Source organism: Chrysochloris asiatica, unplaced genomic scaffold, assembly GCF_000296735.1.
Source record: "Chrysochloris asiatica unplaced genomic scaffold, ChrAsi1.0 scaffold00265, whole genome shotgun sequence".
Lineage (NCBI taxonomy): Eukaryota > Metazoa > Chordata > Mammalia > Afrosoricida > Chrysochloridae > Chrysochloris > Chrysochloris asiatica.
The window spans coordinates 956,658-976,602 of record NW_006408783.1 but is presented as its reverse complement, the minus strand read 5'-3'; the positions used below and the strand labels follow the sequence as shown (position 1 = coordinate 976,602).

At 40.2% G+C, this 19,945-nt stretch overlaps 1 protein-coding gene and 1 pseudogene across 2 annotated transcripts in view; both read right to left on the bottom strand.

Annotated features, from left to right (window-relative positions):
* Positions 1 to 19,945, bottom strand: part of GNPAT (glyceronephosphate O-acyltransferase) — a 58,078-nt gene that overhangs the window by 24,114 nt on the left and 14,019 nt on the right. For both annotated transcript variants that reach the window (XM_006874162.1, XM_006874163.1), the window contains 6 exons: positions 12,714 to 12,890; positions 11,962 to 12,091; positions 1,163 to 1,290; positions 769 to 844; positions 338 to 489; positions 90 to 220 (listed from right to left, as the gene is read on the bottom strand). In XM_006874162.1, coding sequence (XP_006874224.1) covers positions 90 to 220; positions 338 to 489; positions 769 to 844; positions 1,163 to 1,290; positions 11,962 to 12,091; positions 12,714 to 12,890 — 794 coding nt within the window. The remainder of the gene's footprint in view (positions 1 to 89; positions 221 to 337; positions 490 to 768; positions 845 to 1,162; positions 1,291 to 11,961; positions 12,092 to 12,713; positions 12,891 to 19,945) is intronic.
* Positions 7,279 to 9,390, bottom strand: LOC102824424 (annotated as a pseudogene).

The window sequence follows — 19,945 nt, the reverse complement described above, 5'->3', positions numbered from 1 at the left end:
TTTCTCTGAGTTCATAAAAACACAGTTTTATTGATAAATGTTATATATGCTTCTATAATCATAAACAAACAGAACACAGAGCCTTGTACCTTGGAACCAAGTTATATGGACTCCGGTCCATTTTCCCAGCTGCCAGAGATCGAAGAGATACAGGGTCTCCAAAGTACACATGGATATTTCCAAAATTTTCAGAGAGAATCTTCCTGGCTTTCAACAATCCCTGACAGTAGCACAACAGAGGAAAAGAACAAAAAAAGGAGTACATTTAGGAATTAGCAAGTAAGGTAAAATAGTCTCAAAATGCACATGACATCAGACCTGGCTCTCCTTTACGTACAGTTGTCGATTCTTTAGGCTTAGGAACTCCTAGAAGCTCATATACGTAAAGAGTTTCTTCCAATATCTTATCGTAACTGATGCTAATTGGAACAAGGTAGGTATCAAAAACTTCTCTTTTGAAAAATGGTTCCATCACAATATTCAGAAGACCTGTAAACAAAGGGGGGAATGCTTCATTATACACATTGAAGAGCAGAGCACACAAGGGGCACACAGATAGGAGTACCATAGGAAGGATGCAGTAACATACAAACCCATAAACAGTACTTCAACCAGACGGACCAGTTATTCAAGAAACAGTTTTAAAGAAAAGCATAGCCTGCCTCAAAGTGTCAAGTTCTATTTAGCAGTTACAATGAGAGTATGTTCAAAGGTTTCAAAAAGTGTTTTCTAATCAAAATGCTAGACTCTGATCTGTAAGTGACCTACCAAATTTAGGAGTCAATGTCTTGGCAGAGCGGCTTCTTGTCCCTTCGAGGAAAAATTCAACAGGAGCATAACCATTCTTTAAAGAGAAAACACAAACAAAAAACAGAACACAAAACCCATTGCCTACTCTCAAAATGATAAATGCTTCTTTTGATTCCATTTCCCAATCTCCTCCACCCCTCCACAGCCCTCTGAACAAACACCACTCACAGTGCAATTTAAACAAAAGAGCCACCCAGATTAAGGAGATTACTGAGGTGATGAACATTCCGTGAAGGGAGAAAAAAATAACTAAGCAGCTCAATCAGAAGTTAAATAGTTAAAATAAAATGTCAAAGCAAACATCAGTGCAAATAAAATAGCTTGAAAATTCTTGGTAATGATTTGCATTTACCCGTAACATAGTTTTTACATATTCAGAGAATACAGCCCAGTAGAGTTTATTGCCACCAAAGGTGCGCCGCATGAAAAAGGCACCAGACATTCGTAGCAGTTCACCAACCATTTTCATTCCCAGGAAGTCTAAAAAAGAAAGGAGGGGCTAATATTTATTTATAGATCTTGAATTTTTCCATAAAGATTCAAACTCAAACACTATAAAGCAAGATTTCATGGTTGTGAGGTATGCCTAAGGTAATAATACTTTCTGATTAAAATCCACAAGGAGTAACTTCTAAAAGAATTAGGGAAAAGAAAGGACTCTGTGGGTCAGTGGTTGCCGAGAGGCTCCCTGGTACCATCCTGTGCACCAATGCACTGTCAGCCCGACTGGCCAGAGACAAGAGTCAACAGCAGGGAACACGATAACCTTGACAATGACAGGATGCCAATTTCATTAGTCAGTCTGTGTGCTGAGCGAGTAATCTTAGACGCTTCATGCTCTGTTGAGTCAGGCCATCAGTTTTCCTCTTTCTGTCATCAGGTAAAAATATCTCCTTTAAACCAAACAGATTAAATACAGTAGAAATCTGAATGAGCAGACGAGTTCTACCATGAGCTATAAAGCATTCTTTTCACTAGTCCTAATTTTCACTAACTTCCTCACATGTCTACACAGATGAAAATGTTTCAGAGCTAAAGTCTTTGGCAATTTGGACCTTACTGTTTACTGTATTTACTAAGAAAGGTGTACATTTCAACTTTCCAGGCTACTTCGCAAGGGAAGTAATTCATTTGCCTTAGCAACGTCACATTTAGGAATTTTACTACAAAAAGAAAAGTACCAATATAAAAACATACTGCTGGGGTTACTTATGGACAACCAAACACTTCACTGGATTTGTTTCCCTGGTTTGGAGGCTTAGGGTCATGGTTTCAAGGGACATCCCAGTTAAATGGCCTAATAACACATTTAGTGCTTCTATTCTCCACACTAGTTCCTTGTGGAATGCTTGGGTCTTAGAAGCTTGCAAACAGCAATCCAAGACACGAGTCTCTATTCACCTGGAGCAACAAAGAAGGAAAGTCAGAAGTAGGAGGAGGATATGGATGTGTAGCTAACCGCCTTCACGAACAACTGCCTCCTTTGCCATGAGACCAGAAGAATGGATGGAACCCGGTTACAATTACGGATCATTTTGCTCAAAGCATCTATAGATGAACCCTGAAGAAAAGGGGGAGGGGCGTGGACTACAGAACAGAATTTCAAATTCTCTGGGACTACAGATTTTTTGAGCCATGGAGGCTGGGCGAACCACAAAAACTACTGCCCTGAGATACCTTAAGGAAAACTATCCACTTAGTCTTTCTAAAACCCAGCAATACTTTTGTTTAATGAGCCAACCTTTAGAAATGTGTTTTTTTTTTACAATATAGCTACACGGGATCAAATTGGCAATAGCAATTTGAAAGATTATATAACCTTAAGGGGCAGTGAGTTTATATGAACAGGGGAGGGATAACTCAGAAAAGGAGGGTGGGAAGAGCTGTACAACTTGCAGAATACAGTCAGTGTCACTGAATTATAACTGTTGAAACTTGAATTGGTGCGCATTTTGTTGTACATATTGTCAACAACAAAATTAAATAAGTTATTTAAATATATATGGCATGACATACCAGAAAAGGGACTAATCTCTAAAATTTATAGAAAACTACAGCACCTCTACAAGAAAAAGACAAACAACCCAATTAAAAATGTGCACAGGTATGAACAAACACTTCACCAAGGAAGACATCCAGGTAGTCAACAAACATGAAGAAATGTTCATAATCATTAGCCACTGTTGTTGATGTTAAGTGCCATCGAGTCAGTTAAGACCCATACAACCCTGTATACTGTTTCCGAGGAGTGGTTGAACTTGAACTGCCGATACAAACCAATTTTGCAGTCCAGCACTATTAACCCACAGTGTTATACATTAGCCATTGTTGTTGTTAAGTGCCTTAGTTGGTTCTGATTCATAGCGACTCTGTATAGGGTTTCCGAGGAGCAGCTAGCTGCTAAGCTTGAACTGCCAACCTTGCAATTCAAAGTGACTTTGCAGTCCAGTGCATTAGCCCACAGCACCACACCACGACTCCCATTAGCCAATGGTGGTGGTGGTGGTGTGCCGTGGAGTTGGTTCCGACTCATAGCGACCCTGTACAGGATTTCCAAGGCTGTAAATCATTACGGGAACAGAAAGCCTCATCTTTCTTCCACAGAACAGCTGGTAGTTTCGAACTGCAGCCCAACTCGTAATCACTATGCTATCAGAGCTCCTTCCCATTAGCCAGTTGTTGTTGTTAGGTGCCATCGAGTCGGTACCAACTCATAGTGACCTTATGCACAGCAAAACAAAACAGTGCCCAATCCTGGGCCAACCTCACTACAGTTGCCACGCTTGAGTCCATCGATGCTGGCACTTGGCCAATCCATCTCATTGGGGGTCTTCCTCTTTTTCTCTGACCGTCCACCTTACCAAACATGATATCCTTCTCCAGCGACTGGTTCCTCCTGACAAAATGTCCGAAGTATGAGAGACAAAGCCAGTAGAGAGATGCAAATCAACAACAAGGTATCAGCTCACACCAGGTTAGTAGCAAAGTTCAAGAAAACAGAAAACAACAAATGCTGGCAAGGGTGTGGAGAAACTGGGACACTTCTACATTGCTGGCGTGACTGTTGACTGGTTCAAACACTGTGGAAAATGGTATGGCACTTCCTCAAAAAGTAGGAAACAGAAATAACTTGTGATCTAGAAATCCCTGTACTTGGTTTATAGCCACAAGAAATACAAGCCAGGACATGAGTAGATATATGCACACCAATGTTCACTGCAGCACTATTTACAATAGCAAACGTTGGTACATACATACAACGGAATACTATGCAATGTTGACCAATAACCATGAATTTGCAAAACACCTCATAACATGGATGAACCTGGAGGATATTATGCTGAGTAAAATAAGCCAATCACAAAAGGACAAATATATGAAACTATTATAAAAACTCATGGAAAAGTTTTCATACTAAAAGAAACAGTCTCTGATGATTACTGGGAATGGGAGGGAAGGGAGAATAATTCACTGGCTAGGGGGTTAACTGGGAGGACAATATACAAGAAGGGAGATTTATATATACCACTATTCCTCCCATACCCATTCAACCTCTGTCTCTGTCTAGGTTTCTACACAGAGAATACTGGTTCCAAGGTTGGAGATATATCGTTATTTACCTCTATCCCCTTTAGCCCTTGCATATGTCCCTGTCTTTTCACCTATTTTCATCATTCTCTGTCAACCTTGCTCTTTTTATATATATATAAGGAGCTCTGGTAGTGTAGTGGTTACAAATTGGGCTGTGAACCACAAGGTCACCAGTTCGAAACTACCAGCTGCTCCGTGGGAGAAAGATGAGGCTTTCTGCTCCCGTAAAGATTTACAGCCTCAGAAACCCCGTATAAGGTTCGCTATGGGTTGGAACCGACTCGACAGCACTTAACAACAACATATATATGTGTGTGTGTGTGTATATATGTGTGTGTGTATATATATATATATCCCACCCTTATGTATTCCACAAATCTACAAGAAATTCAAAGAGGGTATTTGTACATGACAACTGTTGCATGGAGGGGTTTGCAGTCATTGAAATGAAGCCAAATCTGTATGTTGAATGCAAAACTGATGATCTTGTCTGTAGGACTTCATTCAATTCACAATAAAAAGTTAAGAGAAATATATAAATAGTGCAGCATTTTTTTAGAAGCACAACTACTAAATTATCATATAGTCACAATGCTGAGCAGTTAGGTTCTAGATTCTGTTGAGCTGATTCTGACTCCCAGCGGCCATATGCACAACTGAACACAACACTTCCCGGTGTATCACCATCTGCACAAGTGTTGCTGTATTTGGACCCACCATTGCGGCCACTGTGGCAATCCAGCTCACTGGTCCTCCACTTACCAAGCATGAGGGCCTTTCTCCAGGGACTTGTCCCTTTCTCCAGGGACTTGTCCCTCCTTACAACATGCCCAAAGTACGAGAGATGACGTCTCACCATCCTTATTTCTAAACAGCATTCTGGCTGTACTTCTTCCAACACAGATTTCTCGAAGTCCAGGGTACTTTCAATATTCTTCACCAACATCATAATTCAAATGCATTGATTTTTTTAGTTTTTCTTATTCACTGTCCAACTTTCACATGCATATGGGGCAATTGAAAATAATCATGGATTGTGTTAGGTGCACCTTAGTCCTCATATTGACATCTTTTCTCTTTAAGACTTTAAAGAGGTCTTTTGCAGCAGATCTGTCTAATGCAAGACATGATTTGATTTCTTGACTGGTGCTTCCATGAGTTTTGATTGCGGATCCAACTAAAATGAAGTCTGTGAAAACGTCAATCATTTTTTATGTTATTTATTAGTGTAGTTATGAGGATTTCCATGTTTTTTTTTTCACTGAGATGCAATCCATACTGATCTTTGATTTTCATGAGTAATTATTCCAAGTCCCCTTTGAATCTAGTAAACAAAGTTATGTCATCTGCATTTCTCAGGTTGTTACTGAGTCTTCCTCCAAACCTTGATGCCACATTCTTCTTTACATCATCCAGCTTCTAAAGATTACTCATTCAGCACGCAGACTGAATACATATGGTGACAGGATACAACCTGATGCACACCTTTCCTGATTTTAAACCACTCAGTATCCCTTCGTTCCAACGAATGCCTCTTGGTCTGTCTGTGTACACATTCCTCAAGAGCACAATGAAGTGTTCTGGAGTACCAATTTTTCAAAGTGTTATCCATTGTCTGTTATGATCCACACATTTAATTGCCTTTTGCACAGTCCCTGCTTTCAGTGAAGACCCATCTGATATCAGAAACGATATTGCTAGTTCCAGTGCTTTTCTGAGTCTGCTTTGCATTTCCGGAAGCTAATTCCTATTGATGTACTGCTCCATTTGTGTGGTTGCTGTTTCTGTTCACATTTAACCTAATTTTATTCATGCTTGCCTTGGGCTGGGGAATATACAGTAAAAACAAACTGTCTTATGTACAACTTTCAAACTACAATAATGATGTACCTTAATTACTTCCATGCACATAAGTCTAACATTACGGTTTGTTTTTTAAATAAACACAATTAAGTCGTCTAGGAGCGTTTTATAAAAAAGCAATCCCTACTCTCCTTTGTAGAGAGGTCAAGCACCTCTAGAATGAATACACTTCCGCTACACAGCACGCAGCTTATTTACAATGAACACTCACGTGAAGTAAGGACATGAACAGCCTTACAATAAGCTGGCACGCATTCAGCAAACCAAGTAGAAAAAGTGTATTTGTAAATAAATTTCAAAGAGTAAATTAACTTTCTATAATTAAATACAGAAAATATGCTGATCTGCTAAAATAAAAGTGATGTATTAGCACTTTACTATTAGGAATGTATACTAGAATATTTATAAACAGTGGGGGGGTTTTATTAAGAACAGTTCACTACAGTAAACACCTGCTAAACAGACGTGCATATTGTGAAGTACTATGGGTGGTATACGCTTTGCCACACACTTTGGTTTCCTTGAGGCAGAAACACATGTGTACCAAATTCAGTATTCATTTTCAGTTGCTTCTGGTATCGTGTGTATTAAGATATGTGAACAGTATGAAAAACTTTCAAGGTCATATTTTTTGCTTTGTTTCCTGTAAAACAGAAGACTGTTCTATGGGAGGATGATGTCATTTGTCTTAGTTCATTTCTTTAGTCTCCTTCTGCGTTATTTTGCTCTATTCTTTATTTTTTGTGTGAACACATGCCAGCTAGAATGGGGGACTACCTCACATGTAGAAAATAAGTCTGGATTTTAAAAACTAAGAACTAAAGGAATCTTTACTAAAATGATACCATCTGGTTCAACTAGAAAATGGTTGAAAACACTAGTGTAATAATAAAAAGGACAAAACACATTCCATGAAGACTCCAGAAATATTTGCTGGGTGTTTTAGGTCACATGTTTCCGAATGCTGCCTGTGGGCCATGAGGAACTTGAGGGGAAGGTTTCCTAGAGAAGGCATTAATATGCTCTGTACTGGCTGACGACAGTCCATACACCTGGACCGTGAAAGTGTGGGATGCCCATGGATCCAGGCAACTGGTTCAGAAGTCCTTCCTTATTCCCTCTCTCTCCAAACTTGCCATCCTCTGCTGGCTCAGTTTCCAGTATTTCAGTGGCTTCTTTCCTGCTAAAGAACTTGCCCAGGTAAGTGGTTAAGGGTTTTCCTTCTCGACATGTTCATCCTTCCTGACCTCACAGCAAAACTCGTGTATGAAAAAGCAGTGCTCTCCTCTACTCACAAACTGCCCGTTCCAAGATGACTGGTTGTTGTTGTTGTTGTTAAGTGCTATCGAGTCAGCTCTGACCCACAGCGACCCTGTACAGGGTTTCCGAGGAGCAGCTGGTGAGCTTGAAATGCCAACCTTGCAGTTCACACTGACGTTGCAGTCCAGCAAATTAACATACAGCACCACACCAAGGTTTCTAAATGTGCTAAATCTGCCATTCCTTTTTGTTTGTTTGTTTGCCTCGGCTTACTGATTTTGACATCAAACTTTTCAATTCTAGTTGGGATACCAAGCTATTAAAATCATTTAATTTATCAACAACATTGTCAGGCTTATGCTGCAAACTAAGTTGGATTATTGTTGCTCTTGTTAAGTGCCATTGAGTTTGGTCCAACTTGTGTGATCCTGTATAGGGTTTCCGAGGAGTGGCTAGTGAGTTTGAACTGCTGACCTTGCGGTGCAGTGCTTATCCCACAGTGCCATACCAGGACTCCAAGTTGGATAGTGCCTGCACTAAAGGAATCAGAGTCAAATCCCTGATTCTTTTCCCTTGCTTTTTCAGCCAGTTGCCTTGATGCTTCCTCCCTAGTGCTACGCCATTCCTTCCACATTTGAGTTGCCTTTCAAGGGAGAGGAAAACATCTCTCCCATGGGGTCATGTTACTGATTTTTCTTTTCTTTGTTCTTTCCAATTGGAAAGACGTATGATAAATTTGGTAACCATTAGTAATGGCTGATGTCACTCTCTCTCCAAACTAAGCTATCTAAATATGATGATGACCTCGTGTTGTAGTTAAGTATGGCTACACTCCATGTCACAGTTATTTGTTTTCATGATGATCTGGGTACTGCCAAGAAGGTTCAGTAGAGTAACTGGTAGCAAACGCAGGATTCCCCTGGGTACTTTTCACAATCTCCATCCAAACATTTTCGAGGATTGACTTGTGCTTCTCCTTCATCAGTGACATCAGGCAGAGCTCTTGGATCAAGGTAAACTTCATCAATGTCAAAGTTGTTATGTACAAGCCAGTCATGCTCTGAAAACTGACAGTCATGGTACCTTTCCCAGTGATCAATGCAACTATGAGTTTCATCCACAAGCAAAATATCATCAACTTCATCTTCACACGAAAGCGGTGACGTGAAATTGGCTGGTTGTTGGAAGTAAATATGCTCAGGTACAGATGGGAGAGTGCTTCTTCTGTCAAATGATTCATGAGCCAAATGCCAAAATCTGTCCCAGGACCTAGTGCTTCTCGATTAATTCCTAGAAGCAGCTGAATTAAAGGTTTGTGTGGCTCAAACAAGTCGTTTCTAATGTAAACTATATTTATGCTGAGAAGTTCATGACGATCTTCTTCATGGACAACAGGAATAGATTCTAAAATCAGTTGCATCTGTTCATGTGTACCTATCCAGAGAGTTTTACCAGTCATCATTTCAACGAAGATGCAGCCTATTGGACACATGCCAAAGGCTTTAGTATAATAGGCTAAAGTAAAAGACGTGGTGATCCGAACCATTTGGTAACCAATCCTTTAGAAAAATGACCCTCAGAGGAATGATGGGAACCCATGATCCGCACAGGACCAAAGCCACCTGTCTTCAGTACCAAGTCTTCAGTATTAATGAAAAGATGACCTGACTTGAGATCTCTGCGCAGCATGCTTGCAGAGTGAATATACTTGATCCTAAGTAGCAGCTAATACAGGAAAAACATGGCACGTTCCTTCAGTAAACCCTGCTACAGCATTTCAGCTCAGTCTGCCTCCATGTACTGCTAAACAATGTAAACACTGTTCAGCTCAGTAAGAGAGTCCACTGGGGCCAAAACATCAACCATTTTGAATTATCTTCAGCAAAATTTTATTTGCATGTGATATTAGTGATATTGTTTGATTATTTCCACATTCCCTTGGGTCACCTTTCTTTGGATCTCTTCCATTTGGTTGCCAGGTAGTTGTATTCCAAAATTCTTGGCATAGATTAGTGAGATTCTCCAGGACTGCAACAGTTTGTTGAAATATTTCAATTGATATTCCATCAATTCTTGGAGCCTTGTTTCTGCCAATACATTCAGTGCAGCTTGGACTTCTTCATTCAATATCATCAATTCTTGATCATATGGTACTTACTAAAATGGCTAAATACCAACCAATTCTTTTTGGTACAATAACTCTGTATTCCTTCCTTTCTTCTGAGGGTTGTTATTGTGTCATTTAATATTTTGCCCATAGAAGCCATCAGTAACACAACCCAAAGTTTGAACCTTATCTTCAGTTGTTCAGGCTAAGAAATGCTGAGCATGTTCTTCACTTTTGATTTCTAAACTCCAGATCTTTACATATTTCATTATAATACTTTATTCTGTCTTCTTGAGTTACTCTTTGAAATTTTCTGTTCAGGGCTTTGACTTCATCATTTCTTACAGCTGCTTTCTTTCTCTACGTTCAAGAGCAAGTTTCAGAGGCCCTTCTGATATCCATCTTGGTCTTTTCTTTCTTTCCTGCCTTTTTAATGACCTCTGCTTTCTTCATGTATGATGTTCTTGATGTCATTCCACAACTCCTCTAGTCTTTGTTTGTTAGTGTCTACTGCATCATATCTGTGAAGATGGTCTATAAATTCAGGTGGAATATTCTCAAGGTCATATTTTGGCTCTCATGGGTCTAATTTTCTTGAGCTTCAACTACATGTTGTATTTGAGCGACTGATGGTTGTTTCCATAGTCGGTCCCTGGCTTTGTTTTGGCTGATGGTATTAAGCTTCTCCATCATCTCTTCCCCCAGATGTTGTCAATTTGATTGCTATGTAGTCCATCTATTGAAGTCCACATGGACAGTAGCCACATATGTTGTTGATAAAAGGCATTTGCAATGAGTAAGTCATTGATCTTGCAAAATTCTAACAAGCAATCTCCAGATTTGTTTCTATCAGCGAGACCATATTTTCCAATTATCAATCCTTCTTCTTTGTTTTCAATTTGTGTACTGCAATCACCAGTAATTATCAATGCAAGTTTCACCAATTTCAGACTGCAGAAGTTGGCAGAATTCTTCAATTTCATCATCACTGGTGTTAGTGTTTGGTGGTAAATTTGAATTAATAGTGGTTTTCTTATAGGTATATGGGGATCATCCTAGCACAGACAGCACTGTAACTTCAAGACATCTTGAACTGCTCAGTTTGATGACAAATGTGATGCCATTCACATAATAAATCAAGATTGTCTGATTCACAATAGCTAATACCAGTCCATTTCAGCTCACTAATGCTGAGGGAATCAATCTTTATGTGTTCAAGTTCATTTTTGACCACTTCCAAATTTCTTGGATTCACACTTTGTACCTTTCACATTCTGATCATTAATGGATGTTCCTAACTGTTTCTTCACATTTTGAGTGTGTCCCACCAGCCAATGAAGTTCCTGAAAGCTTTGCTGCATCTACATCAGTGAAGTCTACTTTGAGGAGGCAGTTCTTTCCGAGTCTTGTTTTGCGTGCCTTCCACCTGAGGGGCCCATCTTCCTGCAGTATATCAGACAATGTTCTACTGTTGTTATTCATACGGTTTTTCCAGTGGCTGACCATGCAGAAGTGGTCTGCTTCTCCTTCTTCCTAGTCTGTCTTAGGCTGGAAGCTCCGCTGAAACTTGGCCACCATGAGTGACCCTGCTGGTATGCCTAAAATACTTAAGGCATAGCTTCCAGTAACACAGCTAAACACAAGCCATTACAGTATAACCAAGTGACAAAGAAGAACGGTGGCCGAATATTTTAAAGCCATTAAAAACAATGTATCTATTTATTGATCTGGATAGATAGCCATTAATACTCTAGCAACATTTTTTTAAGCAATAGGGAAATAATCCATTAGGTAAACAGGGGCTCATTTTTGCACACCAAAACCAAAAACCCTATGTGTGTATATTTATTTTGGTGGTGGTGGTGGTGTGCTGTGGAATCAGTTCCGGCTCATATTGATCTGTACAGGGTTTCCAAAATTGGAAGTCTTTATGGGAGCAGAAAGCCTCACCTTCCTCCTGCGGAACCGCTGGTAGTTTTGAACTAGCTGACCCTGAAGTTAGCAGCCTGACTTGTAACCACTACACTACCAGAGTTTTACCATAGTAAAATAAAAAGGAAGGACATACTCCAAACTATTAAGCCCTGGCCTTGGAAGAAAAGAGGAAACAATACTTCTTCAAATACCCTGTTGCTGTTAAAGACCGTTGAATTGCTTCCGACTCATAGTAATCCAGTGTAGGATTTCCAAGAAGTGGCTGGTGGGTTTGAACCATGGACCTTGTGGTTACTTGTCCAGTGCTTATCCTATACCACTACTGGCACTGGTCAAATCATTAGAGTGAACAGTTTGATTGTTTATGACAGACACAGACAGAAAGCAGCACTCACCCATGCCTGCTGCTATGACTGGCACAGGCAAATCATAGCTGAATAAAAGAAAGGACAACATCAGAAAGTCGACGTAACTGCGGTGGCTAGGCAGCAGAACCACTGGGTGCTCCTGGACGGCTCGCTGAAGCTGTAAAACACAATTTCAGTTCGGAGGTATGAAAATCAGACCTCAAAGAAGACAATGAAAGAAGCCATGTATGTAATATCGACATACTAGGACTAATTATACTGTTGTTGAGTGCCATCGAGTTGGCACTGGATAGGGTTTCCAAGGAGTAGCTGGTGAATTTGAACCACCGACCTTGCCGTCCAGTGCTTTATCTCACAGTACCACACCAGGACTCCCAGGACTAATTAGTGGTGGTGGCAGTTGTGTGCTGTGGAGTTGGTTCTGACTCATAGCAACCCTGTAAACGGTTTCTGAGGCTATAAATCTTTACAGGAGCAGAAAGCCTCATCTTTCTCCTGCCCATAACTAATTGTTGTTGTTGTTGCTAAGTGCCATAGAGTTGATTCTGACCCAGAGCAACCCTGTATAGAGTTTTCGAGGAGCAGCTGAGCCACCAACCTTGCAGTTCAAACGACTTTGCAGTCTGATGCATTAGCCCACAGCGCCACCCAACAACTTCCCATAACTCATTAGGTCTTGGTTATTTAGTGCCCAAGTGCGGTCCCCTTAAATTGACTAAACTGCAAGGAATTAAGAGATTTAAAAAAAACAACAAACAAAGCCACAGATAAATACTCACTCTCTGAATACCTTCTTCATTTACACACACCTTCGAGAAAATTTGCTTAAATACTTTGCTCAAGGTGAAGGCAAAAAACCGGATAGCACCCACACGAAGTTTATGACTCATTTCATCCAAGATTTCACAAGCTTCTTCTCGGAGGACATCAACAGATTGAAGAGATTCTTTGGAAAGCTAAAAGAAAATGGAAAGCAGGTTTAAATTTCTGAATAATAAAAAAAAAAAAGCCAGAACTTTTTGTACTCAAATCAATGTGACAGCTCCAAATGAACCAATACTGTAACTCAAAGATGGTGGCCCTTTTTTTTTTTTTTTTTTTTTTAAGAACCAGTGATATAATTATATTAAATGACTTAATTTATTTTCCAATACCGTGTGTTGGACTCCAAGGTTGGTTTGAACTGCAAGGTTGGCAGTTCAGGCTCACCAGCTGCTCCTTGGAAACCCTATACAGGGTTGCTATGAGTCGGAACTGATTTGATGGCACTTAACAACAACAACAAATCACATAAATGATCCTATTTAGAAAAATGTGAAGGCAAGTAATTGAAGGAGATTGGTTTTCAATGATAGCATTTTAGACTAAGAAAATACCTCACCTTTCCACTTGATTTGTTAATAAGCTTATACCTAAACTCTCTAAAATAAATTGTTGTCTGTGATCAAGAATCCTAGAATGCACATTTAGTAGTCTCTCCCAGTAGATTGTTACAATACTTCATTTGCATGGTCAATGCTTTTACAAGGAAGCAAGACAAAAATACAAGATTAGTTTGAAATAAATAATTCAGACACATAGGTCACTGGCACAAAAATCCCCAAGCTATCAAAGGATAATTTGTGAAAGTAATGATCTCACAATGGAACTTCCTTTTAGCCACAGGTATACTCTTACCTTTTTGTAAAGAAAACAAAAATGTTTACTGTGTGCTAGGTCTGTCAACTTTTGTATACAGAAAGTTGGATAGTGAATAAGGAAGACCGTAGAAGAATTGATGCCTTTGAGTTATGGTGTTGGAGGAGAACACTGAAAGTGCCACGGGCTGCCAAAAGAACCAACAGATCTGTGTTGGAAGAAGTACAGCCAGAATGCTCCTTGGAAGCCAGGATGGCCAGACTCTGTCTTTTGTACTTCGGACATGTTGTCAGGAGGGACAATTCACTAGAGAGGGAAATCATGCTTCGTAAAGTGGAGGATTGGAGAGAAAGACTGTGGCACAGTGGCAGCATCAATGGGCTCAAACATAGCAATGATTGTGAGCTTGACCAAGGATTGGGCAGTGTTTCGTTCTGTTGTGCACAGGGTCGCTATGAGTCGGTGCTGACTCGATGGCACCTAACAAGGACTGTCAAGAGTCTGATAAGCAAGCTCATTTCTGTCCTCAAGGAAAACTGATCGGATCCTTTTAACTTTCCCTTAAGTCTGCAAATGGTAAATAAAATTTATCCTCCCCAAAGGAAGATGTTCTACTTTAACATGAGGCAAACAAGAAGGACAATGACATAGAGGACTCCCCAAATATGTGCAGTAAAGAAAGAGAACTTTTTTTTCATTGCGTTAAGATTCACATAAAATTTTAACCATTTTAAAGTGGGCAATCCAGTGTGTTTACTATGTTCATTCTGTGTGCAACCACTCGCTCCGCCCAGTTTCTGGCCTTATCTTTTTGAAGGCTCCGTGGTGGGACCGGGACAAACCATTTCCTCTTATTCACCTTCCTTTATTTTAACTAACAGGTTGTCTGAACCAGTGACCTTAGCTGGAAAAGGTTTAGTAATATGGTCAGAACAGATCTGTACTGAACAGAAATGGACGAAAGACTAAATGAACAGGAAGCAGGAAAGTAAAGACAGTGGACAAAGAATAATTGAAACGTTTGAAAAAGAAAAGGAGAAAAGAAAGACTATTAAGTTAAAGCAAAAATGTTTTCCCCAAATGGAAAAGTCATGGACCTGTTTATAGACTGACAGGAAGAAGGTAGCAAGAGAGAAAGGTTGATAGATAAAAGGCCGCATACCTGCCCAAACTCAACCAAACCCCCAGCTGTTGAGTCAGTTCTGACTCATAGTGACCCGACATAACAGACTAGCATTGCCCAGATGGTTTCCAGGGCTCTAAAATCCTTAAAGAAGCAGACTGCTACATCTTTCAGAATAGCTGGTGGATTTCAAGTGCTGAACTTTTGGCTAGAGGCTGAAAGGGATGGCATCCCAACCACAGAGGTGACGCTGGACTTGACATGAAGAACGGATGCCTTGTCTCTGAGATCAGACTGAAAACCAGACATGGAGATGGGCGCTGATACAATTATACTTGAAGACAAGGAACAAGAAAATCTCTAATATTTTCCATTATTTGAAAAGAAAAAAACAAATAAACCTTGTCTGTTTGCTAACAGCACACAGTAGGGCCTAGCAAGCTGAAGGCAACATGAAGGTTTGGTAGAGTAAGGAAGCAGAACTAGAAAAGAGATGAATGTCAAAAGGGATTATGGGTTTGTCGAGCACAGATCTTTCAACTCTCAGTAACACCAGCGACCATCTGGTGGGGGAATTGCTTGGTTTTCCGAGCAATCTGAAGGAGGACTGGGATGTTGGTGGATATTAAGGATGTTGGTGGATACGAAAAGCAGGCAGAAGGATCAAAAACAACAAAATGGAAATGAAGAAGTTGAGAGACTGGGAGCAGGAAGGCTAGATTTCAGGAAACAAGCCCAACCTAGGACAACGAGGACAGTTAGAAAACTACTACAATAGCTCAGGTCAGGGGTGGGAAAGGCCCAAACAAGGGTAGGAGTAACAGACGGGAAAGAGCAGGGTGATGCTCGGTTTTCTGTTACAGACAATTCCATAACTGGTGGGACCATTCCTTAAAGCAGGGAATACATACCAGGGCTAGACAGTGTAATGCAGGCATTACGAAGGCCTGTGTCCTAACAGAGAGAAAAGTATGGACAAGCAATAAGGTATGCATACTTGATCATTCTAACTGTTTTGTCCTTCACACTTTACAGTAACAAAGGTAAAAAGGACATGGATAAACTCAAATTATAGGGCACACAGAACATAAAGACTTAATTACGTTGTTAAATACCATTGAGTCAGTCCTGACTCATAGTGACTAAGTATACGGTTTTGGAATTTTTAAATCTTTGCAGGAGCAGAAAGCCTCATCTTTCTCCTATGGAGCGACTGGCAGGCTCAAATCATTGACCTGTGGTTACAGCCCAGTGCTTATGGTATGAAGCCACTGTGTTCCCCAAAGACATAATAATTAGTGATAAAAAGAAAACCAAATGGGGGTATGGTGAGGAAGAGTGAGAAAGGAATAGAATTTCTTCTATGTTACTGAAGTTAAGTTGGTACCAACTTACCCAAGGATTTAAAAACACAAGCTGTTAAAAATAACCACTAGGAAATACCTAAAAAACAGTATAAAATGGACTAAGGCAGACATTGACAAATACAAAATGAACTAAAGACGAAATGTGAAAACTAAAATGAGCAGCGAATGACAAAATGAAAAAAAAATAAGCAGGCCTTTTAAAAATGAAAAGCTTTTGTTCATTAAAAGATTTTACCAAAAAAGTGAGGAGAAAAGCTATGAACTATAAGAATACATTAGGAGACCACGTTATCCGACAAGAATAAGTAACATCAAAAGGGCTGGATGAACCACTGAAACTACTGGCCTGAGACAATCTTTAAACTTTAAATGAAAAACATCGCCTGAAGTCTTCTTAAAACCAAACAACTGTTCCAGTCTAACTAGTAAATAACGTCTGTCTAGAGCGTTGTGCAAAGAGCTCTGGTGGCATAGGGGGTTACGAATCAGGCTGCAAATAGCAAGGTCAGCAGTTCGAAACTGCCAGCTGCTCCACGGGAGAAAGATGAGGCGTTCTGCTCCCGTAAAGATTTACAGCCTTGGAAACCCTGTACAAGATCTCTATGAGTCGGAATTGACTCCACGGCACATAACCACCACCATCTACCCTGTGTCCAGAGGGGACAGCACTGATACTTGATGTGAAGACTCCTTCCCTCTCTGTTGGTGGGGCATTAATTTTGGAAGTAAGTAAAATGAAATCCATGAAATGTAAAACTCTTCTCTGATGTTGTTGATCATGTTGGGAGGAATTGGGTTTTCTTTACATTGATGTGTAATCCATACTGAAAGCTGTAATCTTTGATCTTCATCAGTCAGTGCTTCAAGTCTTCCTCACTTTCAGCAAGCAAGGCTTTTTGTACATCATAGGCTGCTAACGAGTCTTCCTCCAATCCAGATGTTGCATTCTTTTTCATACAGTCCAGTTTCTTAGATTATTTGCCTACCATACAGATTAAATAAGTGTGGTGAATGGCTATAACCCTGGCTCTCACCCTTCCTCATTTTAGACCACACAGTATCTCCCTGCTCTGTTCATATGGCTGCATCTTGGTCTATGTACAGAACACAATGAAGTGTTCTGGTATCCCCATTTTTTACAATGTTATCCATAATCTGTTATAACCTACACAGTTGAACAGTCTTTGCAGTCAATAAAACACAGGCAAGCGTCTTTCTGGCATTATCTGCTTTCAGTTAAGATCCATCTGCCTGGTAGATGTCTTTCAAATGTCTTGCAAAAGATGGGTGACTGCTTTTAGCACTGCATGTGTTGGTTGAAACATCTCAATTGTGTTGGCGTACCTTGGATTTTCCCTTCAATACCATCAGCTTTTGATCATAAGCTACCTTGTGAAATGGCTGAATGCTGACCAGTTGTTTTTGGTATAGTGACTGTTCTTGCACTTTCCACATAGATTGCTGTGTTGTTGTGTACTATCAAGTTGGTTCCGATTCATAGAGAGAGACCCTTTTCAAGAGTAACTTGTGGTTACCAATCCAGTGCTTATCCTAAAGCACTACACCAAGGCTTTCTATATAATTGGTGGTGGTGGTTATATGCCGTGGTGTTAGTTCCAACTCATAGTGACCCTGTACAGGGTTTCCAAGGCTGTAAATCTTTACAAGAGCAGAAAGCCTCACCTTTCTCCCGCAGAACTGCTGGCAGTTTCGAACTGCTGACCATGAGATTAGCAGCCCGATTCATAACCACTACACTACCAGAGCTCCTTCCTACATAATTAGGTATATCTAATTAGGTTAGATATATTAGAATAGAGCAACTGGAGATGTAAGTCTGCATTTCAATCATCTAGCCATCCCTAGAGATACTGACTGGGGATTATTATAGATTGAAAGTGAAACTAATGGACACACCAGAGAGACTGTAGCAAGGATGACGAGAGGACTGAGGATGTAACACTGAGCTATACTCAATGGGTAGCTGGAAAAGAACATATGAACAAGGAAGAATGGTATAAGAAAACTCTGAATGTGTGATATCACACAGCTCAAGAGAGATTTTGAAGGAAAAGAGAGTGTTCAACAATGTCTGATGAAGCAAAAAAGTCAAACGAAAGCTAAAAAGTGCATTGATACTTGAAAAAAAGAACAGCAGGGAAAATACAAAACAAAAAAGGCAGTCTGATTGGCGACTACAAGAACAAGCAAGTTGTTAGCCAGGGAGCCATCAAGGCAAGCAATCAAGTCCCTTCAGACAAACCCCCTCCAAGACTGAAACTCAAAGGGAATACATGAGTAGGCATGTAAGCTTGCTGACGACCATGTTATTCTACTGGTGAGGGGAAGAGGGGGAAAAGCAGCAATGAAGATATGGGCTGAACTCGATCACATTCCATAGACTCCTGTCAACCTGGAGATGAGAGAGAGAAGAAGAAGGTAGGTAGGTAAGGTAGGTAGGTAGGTAGGTAGGTAGGTAGGTAGGTAGGTAGGTAAGTAGGTAGGAAGGTAGGTCCCAAGTGTCCATGAGCTCATTGACAAGGACATAGTCAAAGAGGGCTAGAGCTGAGAGCAAAGTACCCAGTTTATATGAAGTGAGGGGAGATGCACAAGAATGCCCAAACTTGTAAAGAGTACCCACTCGACCTAGCTTTGATGGCTTGATGACCAGAACTCGACTAGAGGAAGATAAAAAACATGTTTTTTGATAAAGGAAACAAGTGTAAATTGCTACAATTTGATGAACTTGACCTATACTTATGGATGCAGTAGCTCAAAATACCAACTGAGAGGGAAGGAGTCTTCATATCAAGGATCAATCCTATCCCCTCTGTATTTAGGGTTGACAGGGATGGGAAACTTAGACATTGGCTACCTAAAAGGCACGAAGTGACTGGCTTACAAGTTTTCAAGAGGGAGTTTAATTTCAGAGTGTGCGGGTAAAGGTAGAATCCCCACTGAGTAACTCATTTTGTCTAGACGGGCCTGGTGAAAAGTGATGGGGATAAGATTCTTATGATTCAATAGTGAATAATTGTTATCATGACTAATTGCGACTGTCACAGCTGTAAAGGTAGAAGTTATATAACAAAAACAGGGGAGTGGATAATCTTACAGCCCAGGAACAGAGGACTCTAGAACCATCAAGGGAGAAGAGCATGAGAAGAATGTGGGACCCTATTCAGAGAAGCAGCAACACCAGAGATGAAAGCAGAGATTAGGACATGGAGAGAGGGAGCAGCTGAGGACTCCAGACTCATGGAAAGAGAGGGACTGAGTACTGGCAGCCAGGAGGCAGGCTTGCAGAATGTGCCTTTTGGTTGTTTAAATGATAATACATTCCTGAGTGTTTTTTGTGTACATACCCCCCAAAAAAACAAAACAAAACAAAAAACACCAGAGGAACAAAAGCAAACACTGTTGAATTTTGAAGCATGGAGGAGATTGTAATCATTGCAATGAAACAAATAATGTAAAACCGATGTTCTCACATGTAAACTATCGCTGAATTCACAATAAAAAATTAAAAAAAAAAGTGCATTGATTTGATTACTTACTGATCCAATGTAACCTTTAGTAGATGGACTTCAGCAGTCTGCTAAGATTGTGTCAAAAATGGAAAGAAAGACAAGGGAAAGAAAGAAATGAGACACCAAGAAGACAGAAGATGTGGTTAAGAGAGAGCTTTTTGCCCTCAGATGGATAACACTAACACAACCTTTAAACAGTAGAGAAGATACAAAAATAAGAAAGATATCTGAAGACGTGAAGGAATTGGAAACAAGAAGAACACAGGCTGGCTTGCTCAAAAGGAATACCTTCTCTGAGATGGGAGGAAAGCAGAGAATCACCTAACTCATTCTGTGCAATTATGCTGGCTTCA